Source organism: Buteo buteo, chromosome 27 (genome assembly GCF_964188355.1).
Source record: "Buteo buteo chromosome 27, bButBut1.hap1.1, whole genome shotgun sequence".
Classification (NCBI taxonomy): Eukaryota; Metazoa; Chordata; class Aves; order Accipitriformes; family Accipitridae; genus Buteo; species Buteo buteo.
The window spans coordinates 8,867,859-8,885,125 of record NC_134197.1 but is presented as its reverse complement, the minus strand read 5'-3'; the positions used below and the strand labels follow the sequence as shown (position 1 = coordinate 8,885,125).

The 17,267-nt window shown below is 42.4% G+C and overlaps 1 protein-coding gene and 1 non-coding gene across 2 annotated transcripts; one reads left to right on the top strand and one right to left on the bottom strand.

Annotated features, from left to right (window-relative positions):
- Nucleotides 1-2,330: 2,330 nt before the first annotated feature.
- On the top strand, nucleotides 2,331-14,336 carry LOC142045158 (putative short-chain dehydrogenase/reductase family 42E member 2). Its single transcript, XM_075058359.1, has 12 exons — nucleotides 2,331-2,929; nucleotides 3,277-3,664; nucleotides 4,182-4,277; nucleotides 5,293-5,350; nucleotides 6,010-6,128; nucleotides 7,091-7,166; nucleotides 8,613-8,695; nucleotides 9,928-10,065; nucleotides 11,086-11,151; nucleotides 11,826-11,889; nucleotides 12,604-12,677; nucleotides 13,303-14,336. The coding sequence occupies exons 2-12, from the start codon at nucleotides 3,323-3,325 to the stop codon at nucleotides 13,549-13,551; spliced, it is 1,365 nt and encodes a 454-aa protein (XP_074914460.1). The 5' UTR covers nucleotides 2,331-2,929; nucleotides 3,277-3,322; the 3' UTR covers nucleotides 13,552-14,336.
- Nucleotides 14,337-15,103: 767 nt separating this feature from the next.
- On the bottom strand, nucleotides 15,104-15,185 carry TRNAL-UAG (transfer RNA leucine (anticodon UAG)). Its single transcript has one exon. It is a non-coding gene; the product is annotated as a tRNA-Leu (tRNA).
- Between the last annotated feature and the right edge of the window lie 2,082 nt (nucleotides 15,186-17,267).

Below are 17,267 nucleotides of genomic sequence, written 5' to 3'. Positions count from 1 at the left end.
AGTAATAGACAGTATACGGTGACAGGAAAATGTGTGAGCAACCACAGTTACCAGTGCAGCTTATGTGAGCAAAGATTTGTTTTACTCTATTCTTTTTCTTCTCTTTAAACAAGTAGTTGTGTGTGGAGTGAAAGCAGTAAAGCCTGGTCTCTTACGGATTTGCATTTGGAGATTGTCCTTGTCCATACAAACTGAGCTCACACTGCACACCTTCCTTTAGCAGGGGCACTGCTCAGCCCTCTCTCCTATGACTACCTATTGTCCAGAAACTTAAAGAAACTCAGTATATATGAGATCTTTATCCAAGTTTGATTAAAACTGGTGAAGTTCACAATTTATCAATATAGAGGTGCAGCTGGCTGACAGACAAGCAAACACTGCAGGAGGTACCGCGTAAGCTTTGTTTCTCTAGAAATGCAGAACAGAAAACCTCAAGTGTAAAGTTACTTCCCAGCGTGAGCATTTTAAGTATATGCAAACATTTAACTTGCTTTAAATTAGTTATTTATGAATCTTTCATATATTGCTTTTATTAGACTAATAGCTCAGGACTGCACCCCGGATTATGCCAACACTTTTCAGAAGAGATGTCGGGCAGTTGACTGCAACCCAGTGAGAAGTGGAGGCTGTGGCCTTTTTTTGGATACTCCTCAGTAAGGACTAACCGAGGAATTCTCTAGCTTTGTAGTTGCAAGTCCCCATAGAGTCCACCATTCCAGTCCCATAATGCCAGACCTCTGATTGTTATTTCAGGCAAGATGCTTTTTACATCACTGTTATGACAGTATTGATTAATACTAACTGGCTTTGTTCAACTGATTTATCATTATTACAAATCCAGTATTTGAAATTTTAAGACAGCTTTTAGTATCAGTTTGGAAGAGCCAGCTGTCTCATTTCTGTCAGTCTTTACTGAGTCTTAGTTTAAGCTGGCTATCGTTGGAGTTACTTTTGCTCTAACATAGTTGCAAGTGTGTCTTTAAATGATTAAAATTTAATATGAACATTCAGACATGGCACAGCTATAACGGAAGAGGTAAACGTGTTCAAAGTTTAATTTTTGCCTGGGATGGAGAACTCTGAAATTCTGCAGCTCCTGACCTTTTTCACATCCTCCCAGGCACGAGTGACCACAGAGCTGAACAGAGACCCACCGCCGGCTCAGGAGGGCAGGGACCTTGGTGCCTATTTGTTTGTATTTCCTCTTCGGGGATTCCAGCTGTTTTGCAGGTGTTTCTGATGCTCTGCATCTCTCTGAGCCGTGTCCCACCACCGACTATCCAGCCGGTAATCAAGAGATGGTGTGTTTTTCCTGAACGACCTGTTCAACAGGTATCAGTGTGGACGGAGCCCTAGCTACCGACAGGATGCTTTCTCGCAGTGGTCGCAGCTGTGTGAAAACACATGGAGGTAAGAGCCGCCATCGGATGCCGCGGGGTCCCAGGGATGCTGCGGGGTCCCAGGGATGCCGTGGGATGCTCTGGGATCCCAGGGATGCCGTGGGATGCCGTGGGATCCCAGGGATGCCGTGGGATGCTCTGGGATCCCAGGGATGCTGTGGGATGCTCTGGGATCCCAGGGATGCCCTGGGCTCCCCAGGATGCTGCGGGACGGGCAGAATCCCAGGGATGCCGCGGGATGAGCAACATCCCAGGAAGACTGTGGGATTCCAAAGCTCCTGCAAAATGAGTGGCGCCCAGGGGTGCTGTGCGGAACGAGCAGGAACCCGGGGGTGGGGGGGGCTGTGGGACCCCAAGGAGGAGCCGTGCGGCCCGTGTGCGGGGCCAGCCGGCCCCGCTCCGCCTGCCCGGACCCGCCGGGGCGGGCGGGGGGCGGCGGCGGAGGCGAGCGCCCACCCGGGCCGCCTCTCGTCCGCTGCGCTGCGGCGCGATCTGCCGGTGCCGCTGCCCGCGCCCGGGCCCGGCCGGACCCCGCGGCCGCCCCCCGCCCCGGCCCGCAGGCACCCGCCGAGCGGCGCCCAACGGCCCCAGCGGGGGGCGACAGCCCCAACAGCCGCTCCCCGCTGCGGGACCCGCCGGCAGCCGGGTCGGGCCGGGCCGGGCCGGGCCGGGCCGGCGGTGAGGAGCCCCGAGGGCGCGGACCGGGGCACGAGTTTCCTCGGCGCCCGGCCCCGCGTTCCCCGGCCAGCGCCTTCCCTGGGGAATTGGCAAGTGTGATGCGGAGAGTTCCCGCAGGAGCTCGGGTGACTTTTAATCTTTAATTGCGGCACGGGGAAGGGATGCGGGTAACTGAGGAGATGGGGAGCTACGGCCTCTGAAATGCCTCGTCGGTCAGAGGCGAACCCTTGACCACGCGTAGCTGGGAAGGAACCTCCGTGTTTACGCAGGAAATGATTCGCTCTGACTTTTTTCGTAACGTACTCATTGACCCTTTCTGTCACGTAGCAATTACTTTAGTTCCCCTCGAAAGTGGGGGATTCGATAGCCTTGTTCTCTGATACACCTTCCGAAGTAAGTATCAGGCATTGCTCCTTCCTTCTGAAATCCTCGTGTATCTCAACTCCATCACTGCCAATGATAAAAACACAGTGTACTCTTAATTTACACTCAGCTGCTGCTACTTAGGAAGGAGTTGAAAATACCACTTTTCTCAGACATCTGTCTTTGTGATAAACCAGGGACAAGTGGAAGAAGCGTTAAAGATCTCTTTTGCTCTAGGGGACGTTTTGTTTTGCTGCTGTTGTGCTTGGCCCTGCTTGCTTGTTTTTTAAGCACAGAAACTTAAATGCGATTTGTTCATCGTTGGAGTTTTCCTGTTCAAGATTTCAAATTCAGGTACAGCCCTCTGTCACATCCAACTCCTGAAGGCCATCTTTGAGCTTGTGACGCAGACCAGAACAAATTGAACTAAGACCAGGAGATGCGTTTCACATAGGCAGCAATTTCTCTTCTGCTAATAAACAATTACGGTCTGTACTGTTATTCTAATTTTGACCCATTGGTTGAAAACATTTGAATTCATGGTCTCTGCATTAATTTTTATTTTTTTTTTTAGTTTTTCTTTTATTATTCTGGATACCATTTGCAAATAAATATTTAGTCCAAAACATGCTAAACCTTTGTTATTTGTTTTCAGGATGCTGTCTTTAACATAGTATACAGACATTTTAAATGTTTGTAAAATGTGAAAATTACAATTAAACAAACTCTTAAACAATCTAAGCAGAAAATTTAAATGGGTCTTTTAAAAGAAATCATTAAAATCTGGAAATTTTGTAGCTAGTGTTTTGCTTATGTCTTTATCTCTCTTAAACAGGTTGCATTAAAGTAAAACTTGGCTGCTGTGAATAGAGCTTATTAACATGAAACTCACTGGAGTTGTCTGCATCCAGGAGCGCTATGGAGCAATTTTCAACATGGAGGAGAAGTTGTTATATGTGTCTGGTAATAGAAGACAGTATTTCACTGACAAAAAACTTACACTGAGTGGGGTAGCAACACCCTGGCGCCAAACCTCTAACTCCAAAGTGAATGGAAATGCTGGAGCACTGAGTGAAAAAAGAATGAGAGCAGTGGTGACAGGAGGCGGAGGCTATTTTGGATACAAGCTGGGATGTGCTCTTGCCAACACAGGAGCTTCTGTTGTTCTATATGACATACACAAGCCTATGTGGGAAATTCCCAATGGAGTAGTGTGTATCCAGGTATGATAAACTATATTTTCACAACAGTCAAAGTTAGTTCATTTGCCTTTTCCATAATGTCTTACTAGTTTTCACAGAATCCAAATAACTAATTGCAAATTATTACAAATTTCAATAACTTTTTTAACTGTGTGAATATCCCATGTGATTATTGGTCAACTGATTATAGTGTGTCTTAAAATAAGGAAAACAATGAAACCTGTAATGTGTAGCACAGAGTACCTGCTCCACCTCCTGACTCTGAAGTACTCCTCAGGACCCAGTCACCGCCCTCATCTGTGCCTTTGTTTAATCACCTGTAGCATGAACATAGGGGTATTATGAGGCTTAATTAATGTTTTTAAAGTCCATGTAAGAAAATTATCAGCAAGTACTGAAATGGATCTAGTTTTCAGACTCAGGATGTACAGCAAGTACAATTATATTTATGCATTCCCTCTGTGCTAGCCCACTATATGACAAATGCTAACCTGCAGCTTTGATTTCAAGTCCAACTATCTTTCCTTATGTGTTACAGGCAGATGTAAGGGATTACGATGCCATATTTGCAGCCTTTGAAGGGGCTGACTGTGTGTTTCATGTAGCTTCATATGGAATGTCAGGAAGAGAGCAAGTGAGTCCAAACAGTTTTGGTTTTTTCTGTGTGACTGCCCACACCGAGAATGAGCGACTCAATGCTGTAACACTGCATGTTAGATTTTATCCCTTCAAATTGTCCTGAGAGCCTGAATCCACGTCCATGCTGTTTTGGTAAATTGCTCTGTTCAAACTGGTGTGCTAGCTGCAAGCAATCTGCTTACAGTACTGTTTTCCTGGTTGTGAAAGTACTTCCTCCCCAGTAGAGGCTCCACCAGCACCCTGGGAGGGCTTTTGAGTTGGAAATGGCATTGAAGAGTTCTGAAGTTGTGCGAGGACAAAAGGAAAGACAAGGGAGGCTGGATCCCTCCAAAACCCTGATCCTTCCCTAAACCTTTCACATAGAACTCCTAGGTGTAAGGTCACTGGGAGGAATAAAACCTGAACTAAATTATAAATTATTTTACATAACTAAACTGTAACAATGGCTGCACTTCAAGTCACAATTGTTTGCCATTGGGTAAAAAGCTGTAAGGATGTACTTGATGTAGGACTCAGAGCCACAATTTTTATGATATAGAGTTACGAACACACACACACACACACACACACACACACACACACTTTCTTACCTTATTTAATAAAAGGAACTTCAGTAATTACCTTAGCTGGATAGAACAGCTCATTCAAAGATGTTTGCAGTTGAACAATGCATGCTTGGAATTGCTCTGGGTACAGGCAACTGGTCACTGAAGTGCTACTGAAACATGGATATTTAACATATTGCTGCAAGATATATAATAACTGGCAATGTATGTTTAGAACACCACAATTCTCTTTGCTTCAAGCAGGCTAGTCTGTAAAAATACAAGAAAAATACAGTCATAGTTTAAAAATAATTATTTTACTTCTTGAAGTCTGAAACAGCAGTCTAAATGATCTTTTTTATAATCAAAGCACTAAACTCATTACCTTTATTTGAGGACATTTATAACATTCCCCTATTGAATTTAAAATGTATTAAAAAATGCACAATTTCTTTATTTTCCTAGTTGCATAGAGAAGAGATTGAAACTGTAAACATTCATGGAACAAGATTCATCATTGATGGTACGTATCTAACCTTGCCATTGGATGTTAATACAGCATATCAAAATATCACACCACTTAGAAAAAGGAGTTGGCTTTGTTGGCACACACAGTTTTTTACCAAATACTTTACATTTTTGGCAGAAGACGTGGAAACATGTCATCATTTTTCTTTTACGCTCAATTCTGTTATGGGGTGTGATATGACAGCCAGCACTGCAGATCAACTACTCCACCTTTTCGTAACCATGTTTGACCTGGTGTCAGAATCCGTATCCACGTAAGGAGTTAACTATTTCCATGTGCATTTCATAGCAGTAAACCTCATTGCTATCTAATAGCTTGTGCACAGGGAGTGGGCAGCCCTGGAAGCAGATGGACCTCTAGCCACCTGCCTGGCTCGAGCTGAAGCCCATCTCAGTAGGCTGGTAGCAGCCCTCCCAGAGGCATAGTGTTTGTTAGCTTACAGCATCCAAATCACGATGTGCCCAATTATAAGCATTTGGTTCTACGCTGATGTCTTCCCTTTAAATATGCTTTGCATTTTAAATCACCCAATCATAAAATGGAAGGATTTGCTTTTTTAAGATTTGACAGTTTCTCAGAAAAAAGTCATACAAACTTTTTTTCCATATTGTTTCATTTTCCACTAAACTAATTTACTTTATACATTGCCGCAGCCTGCAAACAAAGGAACATCGCTAGATTGATATACACCAGTACAGTAAATGTGGTGTTTGGAGGTCTTCCTATTGAAGACGGTGATGAGGAAACTGTGCCATATTTTCCAATTGAAAAGGTATTTTGGTTGTATTATATTTTCAAGTTTCCTCTTTGTCTACTTTCTTGTTTCTGAAAAAGCCTGGAGTTTTCATGACCGTGTTTTGCCTGATGCCAGAATCCAGGTACCAGAAAGAAGAAAGAAAACTCTTTCCACTCTTTATCGATTCTGTTCACAATCTTGACACGTCAGTTTTATGTACATTGCAGTATATATTTCTTTGTTTCCTATCAAGGCCTTGATTTTGGAAAATAACTCTTACAGTGTCCCGTTAACATTAATGAAATTCCACCTGGACATAGGGATCGTGTTATGTGGCTTGGTGCCTCTTTAGCCATATATTATTTATATGATTTTTCTGTTTCTCCCTTATTGAAGATAACATATATTCTATGTAGAGCTGATATGGACAAGTAGCCTATTTTTATATGGGTTTATTGCATTTAATTAAAAAGGAGAAAGTACTTCTGGGTGCTTTGCATACACAGTTGTTTTTTGTGTCCTTCCTCTCTCCATCAAGTATTTCAGTCTTTCAAGAAGTAGAGATGGATAGAGAAAATATTGAGTAATATTTTGAATGATATGTCCAATAAAATTTTCTCTGGGACAGTGCCACAAGAAAGTGAACAGGATAATTCTGACCAATCATGTCTTCAAAACTTGGCTTTTGACTCTTCGGTTACCTGAAAAAGAAATCCAGATTACAAAGTAGTGATCAATTACATTCTTGGCAGCATTCAAAGCATACATATATTTATTGCTTCTCAAATGTGCTGAAATTAATTAACTGGATTTGCATAAACAAAAATGCTTGCTTACCCTAGCAATATGTATGTGTTTTATCCTAAACTAATACCCCACAGCTTCTGTATTTTGAGGTATTTGTTGCCATCTGCTAAGTAAAAACTAGTGAAGAAGAGATGCCCCTCTGCCCTGTCGTTTCAAGAATAGATAAAAACATATTTGCTTTTTCTCTGTAGCATGTTGATCATTATTCCAGAACCAAATCAATTGCAGAACAAATGGTACTAGCAGCTAATGGAACTCCACTAGCAGGTACTTTTCTTACCATGAATTCATAGTAGAATTTACTCCTCCCCTTCTTGTTCCTCACTAACATCCTGTATCCTGTATCAACCCTTAGTGGACAAGATTGTCCAGCAATTATGAAATCAAGTTATCTACGCTCTCTCACAAACGAAAAGATTTTAACTTAAAAATCACTTTTAATTGTTTTTTAAGTTCCCATAGTGTCCATAAAAGCTTTTAGCATGGTAGCAATGAGTCCAGTATGTTAATTGAAAAGATGAAGACGGCTATAAATTAAACAAAAAGAAGTGTTTAATGTCACTGTATTATGCAACATAAGTAAAACATGAATGCTGATTAAATTGTCGTCCATCCATCCCCCCCGCCCCGAGTTATATATTAAAATCTGAAGAAGCTACCTGATACTACAGCCTGGAATTATTTATTAGTGCTTCCCAAAGTTTTCCATGTTGAGGAAGCCAGTTATACACTTGAATACTTAAGCTCAACTGTGAGATACTATTAACTGCCAGTGCAAAGCAAATTAATGTAAAGTGCAACATGACGCTATGTGACCAAGTGATACTGAGCTAAATTTAGCTGTGGACAACTTACAGAAAAGACTCTCTTCACTTGATACTGGCAGAGGGCTATAAAGAGATATAAAGTCATTGATGGGCATTCCATCCCAATAGAATTATTTTGTTTAAAAAATAAAGGTTTTTTTCCTTATTTCCTCAGCAGCTATTCACATCAAAGACCCTCTTAATTTTAGGAGCAATACAGAGTTCTGCCTTTGTCAATGAAATTAGAACAGTCAGTGCTCCAAACATCCCATTTTGATCCTGTGCCATAGCAGGACTGAGTATTTTGCATGTTTTCAAGTACTATTACAAACCGTTATTAGCAGATGATGAACCAGCCAACTGATATACTTGGGAAGTGATTGGATTTTCAGGATGGTCCTTAATTTCTCCCATTGAAATTATCACAAGCTTCTACAGCAGTTCTAGTGGGAGCTGGTTGTGCCTACTGTTGAGAACCTTTCAGCTCTATCTTGTACTGCTAGTGAGTCACTGTTTCCCATCAATAATTTTGTCTAAGATTAGTTGGTTTCATTCCACTTTCCTACCAATAACTTGCTCACTTCAGCAAACTCATCACCACAGTTGGCACGTTCATTCACTGCTTTGGCACAGAGACAAAGGACTGGTTAGAAAGAGGTTTTGAAATATCTGGTAATTTCTAGGAATCCGACTATGCTGGCAGGACTTCTCTGAATCTTACCTTGCTATTTTCCAACTTAATATCCAACTACTAATTCAACACCTTTTGGTATGTATTATTTTTTAAGATGGTGAAGTTCATTTATTTCAGAGTAAGTTCTGCTACCACAGTCTTTGGTTCATACAAACAAAGATATAACATGGTCACATGAAAGTCACTTAAGAATGGTCTTATCAATTCTTCTAGGAGGTGGAATACTTTATACATGTGTTCTTCGCCCACCAGGAATCTATGGACCACAAGAGCAAAGACACTTGCCAAGGCTAGCAGTATGTATTTTATTTTTTTTAATCAGCAGAATCTTCTATTATATACAACAGCATCACTTATTTGTGTTATAAATTGACTGACCTTCTTATTGGGCAGCAATTCAGTTGTCTGCTGAGGACATTATAACTTTTGTTAACAGGCACTATACTGTATCTGTAAAGAATGTACACTACATTAAAAAAGCCTTTTTTTAAAATACAAACACATGTAGGTCTAGCTTTATAATTTAATGCTTACTATAATTATAAGATTCAGGCCAGTCTATGATATTTCAAATGTCTGTTTGCATGCAACTTACACCAAATGGTTTAAAATATTAATGAAAAGAGATACGACAAAATATCTTATTTCCAGTCTCAACAGCTTTCACTATGCAATGAAACAAGTGAAGGAGTGGGAAGCACCTTCTGGTACAGTAGGTTACTGAAGGGCAAACAGCTGAGGTGCTCATGTTTTGGCCTTTTTCACTTGCTGTAGGACTAGTACAGTGTTTAGAATATGATCCCTGTAAAATTATATGAGTCAGTTATTTTAAAAGCATCAGTACAATATTAAGTTACACACAGCTTTGAGGAACTAATAGATTCAAGCTTACCACGTAATACATATTTTTGTTTTGTGGCTGAGGTAGGGAATTATATTGAAGTCAGCCAAAATATACTTTATCGTCTTCTAAATAAAATAATTTTTAAGAATGGCAAATGTCATTTTAGTTAGACCTGAGATGTTTGCTTTAGCCCCTGAAAAAAATACAGTCTTTTTAAACTTCCATTTAAGATTTTAAGATTATTTGTTATGAGCCCGTTTTAAGGCATTATGCAACCATCACATTTTGCAGTTTCTAAAATGTACCTGTTAAATGAAAAATGTAACACCTAGCATTACCTTCCACTTTTTCCCAGCCAAAGCTATTTGTTAAATTTGATCCAATTTTGTGAATACTTTTGATCCATTCAGAACTGTATCTTACCTTTCTATACAATATTTTACTTATCCTTAGAACAGACTTGTATTTTTTGTAAATTGAGGACATATTGTGTTCAATACATTCTTTGATCCTTCCTCATGAGCAATATTTTTAGAGCTTTCTGCACTTCTCTTGATTCTTTTTAATTGATTCATATATTTTTTTTAAGTAGAGACAAACCTACATTTAGCTGGAAAAGAAAGTGCACTGTACCTCATTTTAAAACCCATTTTGCTTTGGTTTCATGTTTGTTTATGTCCATAGAAGAATATTGAGAGAGGGCTACTTAGCTTCAAGTTTGGAGATCCTTCTGCTAAAATGAACTGGGTGCATGCAGAGAATCTTGTACAAGCTCAAATCCTAGCTGCTGAAGCTCTCACTCCTGAAAAGAACTACATAGCTGTAAGTAAACAATAAAAGCACCACAGTTTTCATCTGACAGTGAATTCTGCCACTGTATCCTGTACTATATTAACTACGGTAGTAGCAGTAATTACTGTTTGTGTTACTGTCCTTTAGCTTATGTTATTGTCTGTGGTTTTAGTTGACAAATGTGCTATGAACAGTGTGGGACCTGGCAGCATTGGCTGTGCAGTGTGTTAAGAGTTGGAATATTCAGTTCTGTAAGAATATCTCTACCTTTGCATTTTTGTAATGTAGTATTTGCCATTTCTGGAAGATGAACAAAAAATGTTTGCTATGTCAGAAATTAAATTGGAAGTTCAGGCAGATTCATCCCCTATTCCCCTGTATATAGATCCAGACTTAATGTTCTGAACTGTGATAATCAGTTCTTCCCATGCCATACGCAAATAAAAGCACATTTCATTTGGGTTCATTGATTTAAAAAATAGTTGCAACTGTTTTGCTCCTTGTAAACACAGTTTTTTTATTTGACCTAGAAGCACTACCCTTAAAGTGTGTTAGAAAGATTTTCAAAGTAGATTAAACTACTTTTGCTAAAACTCTAAAACCAAAAGGGAAAGAGGTAACTTATGCCTTGGTTGCACAGATGGAGTCTTATGGATTTCAATGAGTCTTCACTAGACCGAGAGCGAAACATGTCCCACCATTTGGTGAATATATGTTAACAGCACAAGTTAGAAATGGCAGCACTTTCAGCGCATTTGGTAATCTCTGTATAGTCAGTGTAGCCATTCTGTATAGGCACATCTATTAGACATAATTTATACCAAGGCATGTTAATCACATAAACCACCTGTCCACCAATTTCATTGCATGTGTTAGTGCAAATGATTGAAACACATGTAGACAGTTTGTTGACTTGTATGTACATCCATGCATATTTTATATTGCTGTATTATTTTTAAGCTATTCGTAAGGAGTGAGATAAAGAAAATTAAGTCAATATATATGCAGTATTATTTTTACTAACTTGCCTCTTCTCTACCTCTTTAACAGAGTGGCCAGGTGTATTTCATTAATGATGGCGAAAAATTCAACCTTTTTGAATGGTTAACTCCACTTGTATGTGCAATATATACTTTATCTCCAAATACATTCATTTCTTTGACTGTATACAACTCCAGCTTTTGTGTGCATGTTGCATTTGGTATGTTTGCTTTGGGTGCAAGAGTTCCGTTCTGAATGTGGGTTTAATTCCTGCTTGAAGTTCAGTGTGATTAGAGCTGTAACAAAGCCTACCTAAAATACTACATTAAAGCAACTGTCTTCACCAAGCCAAAGGACCATCTAAACCAGTATCCTCTTTCAAGTTGCCACTATCTTAATTTCTTGGGTGCGCATCTGTTAACGGTGGCTATTTTGGGTGGACAAAAAATATAAATCCTAATTATTAATCCGTAATATACTTTCTTTTCAAAAGATCATTTTATTGTTAATGCTGGGCTCAAAACCGTAAATATGTCACAATGTTAAATTAGGTATCAGCACACCATGACATTTCGATCAATTGTTATAAACTTTTTTTTCCCTTTTTTTAAGACTGCCACTTGAAAATTACATAGTGTCTGCATGTGACATTTAACTGGAATTCCCTGGAAAATGAAAACTCGAATAGTAACAGCAATGATGAATTTTTCTGTTTTATGAGTAAATATTTCCACAAATATCTTCTGTGTTGAAACTTTAAAACTTGTTTGAGGTTTCTGTTTTTTTTCACTGTTTCTTAAATCTTTCAGTTTGAAAGATTAGGTTGCAGTAAACCACGGATACGTATTCCTACTTCCTTAGTTTATGCATCAGGTAAAAATATTTTATCAACACTTCTCTTTCCTGTCCACATTACCCTCATTCCTGATTGTAATATAATATTGGGTTTTTTTAATTTGCCCACGATTTTCATTTTCATGTATAAAAATAATACACTATGGGCTCATCTAGTGAGCAGCAGTTAGGGGTGAAGTTCAGCTCTATGCAGTGTGTTGAAATCAGAATTATCTCTTATTTAATTCCCACAAAAACAGATTTTATGTAGGACTTAACAGATGTATAACTTTGTGGAGTTAATGGTATAAATATAAAAAGATAAATGTAAAAATTGATGACTTCATGAAATACGCTGAAGAGTATCTGCTTTGCTGCATGGGTAAATTTCTTGTTCCCCTGTATCCCATGCTTTCTCCAGAATGAACCCCCATGTGCAGCCAAGACAGAATCCAACTTGGAGTATTTTGTTACCATTTTTTTAATGAAGCCTCATGATCTTTTCACTAGACCTGTCACCAACCCTCCAAACCCTTTTCACACAAGCACCCTAATTCAGGCTGCCTGAAGTATTAAGATTAAATCCAACCCCTTGTGAGCAAGTAGTCCTGTTGATGTTAGTAATAGTGCCCTGAGCTCTTAGGTACATGGTTATCTTTCATTATCATACACAGTGTGAGATAGATACACCAAAATCATAATAGCATAGCAATTTACTATTCTTACCTCAAGTAGAAATCTTTTGTTATGCAGCCATGATAATGGAATACCTTCATCTGATGCTGAAGCCATTTGTTGAACTGTCCCCACTGCTGACCAGAAATGAGGTAAAAAGTCTTTGTTTGTAAACTCCCCTTAATTCTCACAGGATGCATGCATACATGTTAATACTGAGGTACAATTTAAAATTAGATCAGTAGAAAGTAAAATCCACCCAGTACTACCTCAGCCTCCAGTTTCCAGGGCAAATGTATGCATCATGTACATTTTAGGCAATATATTATGCTCGTTACCATGATCTTTGAAAAGATAAGAGCTTATGCTTACAATCTGGGAGAGGCTGATTCAGCTCCTTCCCTCCAAGGCTCAGTAACCTGTATGGCTTTGGCTGGTCAGTTGTGCCCTAATTTCTGAAGATACTTAGGCACCCAAGAGATGGCTTTTATCTGCCTCTTTAGGTACATAAACGGGAGTGCAGAACATTTTTTGTGGATGTTTTCAACACTAGAAGATTCTGCTTTGCAGCTTTTACTGCCTCTTTGGGCTTTCAAGGTTCTCCTTTTGAGTGAACAATTTTAAAAATAATTTGACTGTGAATAGGACATTGATGTAATGTTGTGTTGGTGTTTTTTTATTTTACATTTCCTTTAACTGTGTCTTTGCTACCATATACAGACTTTGTTCCAATTTCCTATGTATTCATATCTTTGTATGTTAACTCTTGCCCTATAGGTACAGAACATTTCTATAACTCATACGTTTCGAATAGACAAGGCACGGAGTCAGCTGGGGTACAGCCCAGAGAAGTTTGCATTTGCTGATTCTGTGGACCATTACATTAAAACAAGACCAGAAGCCCAGAATCATCACAGCTTCCTCAGAGTGTTGCTTTCTTTAATTGTTAGTTTAAGTTTGATCTTTCTTTCTTTAAGTTTTGATGGCCTCTCAGTTTTGCATTTTTTTAAAGAAACACAACACTGACTTACCTAAACTGCACGTATTCAGTCACAGTACTGCTACCTGGATCATTCTAATCTCCACAATAGTTACTGGCCCCAGTGCAATGAACAGGCAGTTATTTTTAGATTTAAAAAACAATATCGTAACATATCAGCAGCTGTACTTGAGAAATACAGTAAACAAGTATGGCCAAATCACTGAAACACATTGGAGTCGAGATTGTTGCATCTGTTTATTTCACACCAAAAAAACAAGTTTCCAAACTGATTGCTGAAGTAAAAGAGAACCTGCAGAAGAACAAGAGCTACAATCAGCCTGCAGTGCTTCACTGGTGAAGAAAACCGGCTAAAAGAAGGATTGACCACAGCTGCTGCCATGGGGAACTGAGGAACAAGCAAAGGGAGGGACAGAACCAATTACTGTAAATAACATATACCAGCCCTACAGAGAGAGTTCACACCATGTGAACTTCTTTTGTGAATTAGCTGTATCACTGCGTATGGGGGAAAATAAAAGCATACTTGAAACTTCGCTGCAGTCCTGTGCCTCTGTGCACACTGTTCCAGAACTGCTCCCTGCTCTACCCCTGGGGTGCAGAGCCATCTGTAACAGCAAGCACCTAGCACCAGTTCGGAGGCCTAGGGGGTACGTGCAGGTATGGTTTTTCATGAGTCAAACCTGTGTATTTTAGTTAAATTGGAAGATACTGACTAAGTTACATTAAAGTGCATTTATGTCACAGTAGAGGAATCTGCCACTGTGGGTTGCACTGATCTTTGTACTGCTTTGTTTACCTCCTGTAGTCATGAAGGACAAAAACTAACAATAAAGTTTAGTTGCCTATCAGCTGAACTTTAGGTACAACTATGTCTTTGCACGTCATTTCTTAAGTATAGCAGCTGTACTGAACAAATCTCTGCAGTAGCTAAAGTGAACAATGTGTTTTTGAATTACTGTTCAGCTAAAATGGGCTTGTCTGGAAGGCCCCACTCCCTCTCATTCGGCACTCACACTGGCGATTTATCACAGAAATCTCCTCTCTGCACGTTTTCCAGCCTGTAACATGGGGAGGGAACAATCAAGAGCACTATGCGAGCATAAAGAGAGAGGTTGGGAAAGGAGACCGGACTAGGGATGAGACAGGAGATTAGAGGAATCAAGGTGGTGGTGTGGGGGGGTGTAATCATGGATGGATTTGAGAACCCTGTGAGAAGGTGAGGGCTCTTAGACCTCACCTCAGTTGCCTCAGTCTGGGGCAAGCAGCAAAGGCCAGGTGCAGGGCCTGCGGGTTGAAGGTGCAGTAACCCAGACACAGCACGGGAAGGCAGAACTGCCAAAACTTCTATTTCTGATTTTTTTTTTTTTTTTTTTACACCAAAAGACAGGCCACTTTCCTCAGCACATACCACAACTTTCTCTACTTCAATTTTAAGGAGTGCGACTGGCAACCCGCCCCGCCCTCCCGAGCGGCGCCGTGCCCGGCCCGGCCGATGAAGGCCGTACCATCTCCGGGCGACCCCGCTCGCCGCCAACGCAGCCTCGCCGATCGGGCGGCGAAAAGGACAAAACAACTTGGCAGCGGTGGGATTCGAACCCACGCCATCGAAATGACTGGAGCCTAAATCCAGCGCCTTAGACCACTCGGCCACGCTACCGCCTGGCTGCTCAGGCGCCCGCCAGGCCTCTTTCAGCGGGGCAGCGCCGCCGCTCTCCCCGCCCGCCCCCGCACGTTGCCCACCTGCCTCTGCGCTACCACAACGCCCTCCGGCCCGGCCGGCCGGCGCCCTGCCTCCCCGGGAAACGCGACTACTGCAGCGGGCGGGCCCCCCTCGCTCTCCGGCGGAGGGGCTCCGCGGCCGGGGGCGCCGCCGGGGCCCGCCCCCCGCCCCAGGCCCCGCGGGCTCCCGCGGCCGGCGCGCGCGCCCGACAGGTGGCGCCGCTACCGCGCGGCCGGCGCCGGCTGCACACGTGGCCTGGGCGCCGCCCGCGCTGACCCCTGACCCGCCGCCGCCGCCGCCCGGGAGGCCGAAGCGCGGCCTCTCTCTCTCTCTCTCTCCCTCCCCTGGGGCCCGGCCAAACCACCGGCCTCACACACGCTCTCCCCCCGCCCCGGGGCACCGGCCGTCGGGCCGCGCCTCGGGGCACTTTGGCCTCGGCAGGTACGGGCCGGCGCCTCGGCGAGGCGCTGCCCGGGCGCCTGTTCCCCCAAAGCGGCAGCGGTGGAGCGTCAGCCTGCCATCAGGAGCGCTTTGCCGGGCGGCGCGGATCCGCCGCCCCAGGGGTGTCCTTGCCGTGGCCGGGCGGGGACCAGGGCAGCCCTTTGCTGGTGCCTTTGCAGCCGCCGGCGCAGGTCTGCTCACACCTCCCTGCCGGGAAGAGGGTTTGTTCTGCCCCCTGCCCCGCAAGAGGGAACCCCCCTGCCTTCTCTTCGGGCTTCTCTCGGGGGGCACTGCAGCCGCCCGGCCTACGGCGGGGCGAGCGCTGCCCGCGGAGCTGCGCAGCCCAGAGCGCCCACATGCTGCCGGGCTAGTGACCTTCCCAGCCAGCTGCTGACTTGGCATCACAGCGTGTCTTCAGCTGAACCATTCCCACCCGAAATGGGAGGCCCTGGGCTGCCTTTATCTCTGTGCTGCTCAACACGGAGCTGCAGAGGCTGGCACAAAGTGCAGCTGGTGGCCAGGGCTGTCCGTACACAGCTTGCTGTCTTGCCCCGTCGGTGCCTTGCTTACCTGCTGCCGCTGCTGAGCTCAGGCATGGTGTAAGCAGGTGCTTCTGTCCACCTCAATGAGGGAGCTAGGTTTGGCAACCAGAGCCAGATTCAGGCTGTCACTGGTGAGTAGAAAGACGAATTCGCTCACTCTGGGAGGCCTGCAGGAATTTGTATAATTACTTTGTGGACAGAGCTAAAAACATCAGCACTTAATGCTGTGCAATTAAAACAATACGGAGAAATGATGTCTACCATTGCTCTTCCCATAGGAAGTCATGCACTGGTGCTCCAGGAAGTTTTATGCATGTATGTGATACGCACCTAACATATGGCTGAAGTGAGGTTTATGACCAACTGGATTTACCTAATAAGAAGGGACTGTCATAGGAGTATGTAGGCACAAATTGTTCATAGGATTAATTGATTTACAGGCAATTTTTCATCTGGATTTTCAAATGAATGCAGAACAAAGTTGCTCTGAAAGTTAGTATTGTCTGGGGCATGCTTTCCTTTTTCCTTTCAAAAACTGCAGTTCCCTAGAACAGCAATTTCTAAATAGAATCTCATTTAACACAAGCATACTGGAACTTTGCAAGCTTCGATGCTCTTGTATAAAATATATATGCATTGCTGAGCATACTAAATGAAAGAATAACATGCTAGACTTGCAGGTCACTAATTTCCTAGCTTGCCATTTTAAATTTAAATTTTAATATTTTCAAACAAAGTGAATCAAACTCCTCATGTGCTAAGGATATAATAGGTGACATCTAAATGGAAAACTAAAACTAGAAGATGCAGCATGTTTGGGCTAATATCTAATTTCAATATATATCTTTAGTATTTCATCAAACACTTTTTTGTCATCACTGATTGTTCTTTTAAGAAAATGTTATACAGAAGAGAAGCCCCAGACTTAAACCTGAAGATGAGCACACCCTTGCATCAGGGTACTAGAGCTGGCTTATTTAAAAGCATGAGAAATGTGTAGCTTGAGATGGTATAACCTAACTATGTTCCCAATACA

Bases quoted from the DNA above. Each gene is read 5' to 3' on its own strand.
- LOC142045158 (XM_075058359.1), top strand. From the start codon at position 3,323: ATGAAACTCACTGGAGTTGTCTGCATCCAGGAGCGCTATGGAGCAATT. The intron at 5,351-6,009 runs GTACGTATCTAA...ACATTGCCGCAG, and splicing joins AACAAGATTCATCATTGATG to CCTGCAAACAAAGGAACATC. The intron at 12,678-13,302 runs GTAAAAAGTCTT...CTTGCCCTATAG, and splicing joins CACTGCTGACCAGAAATGAG to GTACAGAACATTTCTATAAC.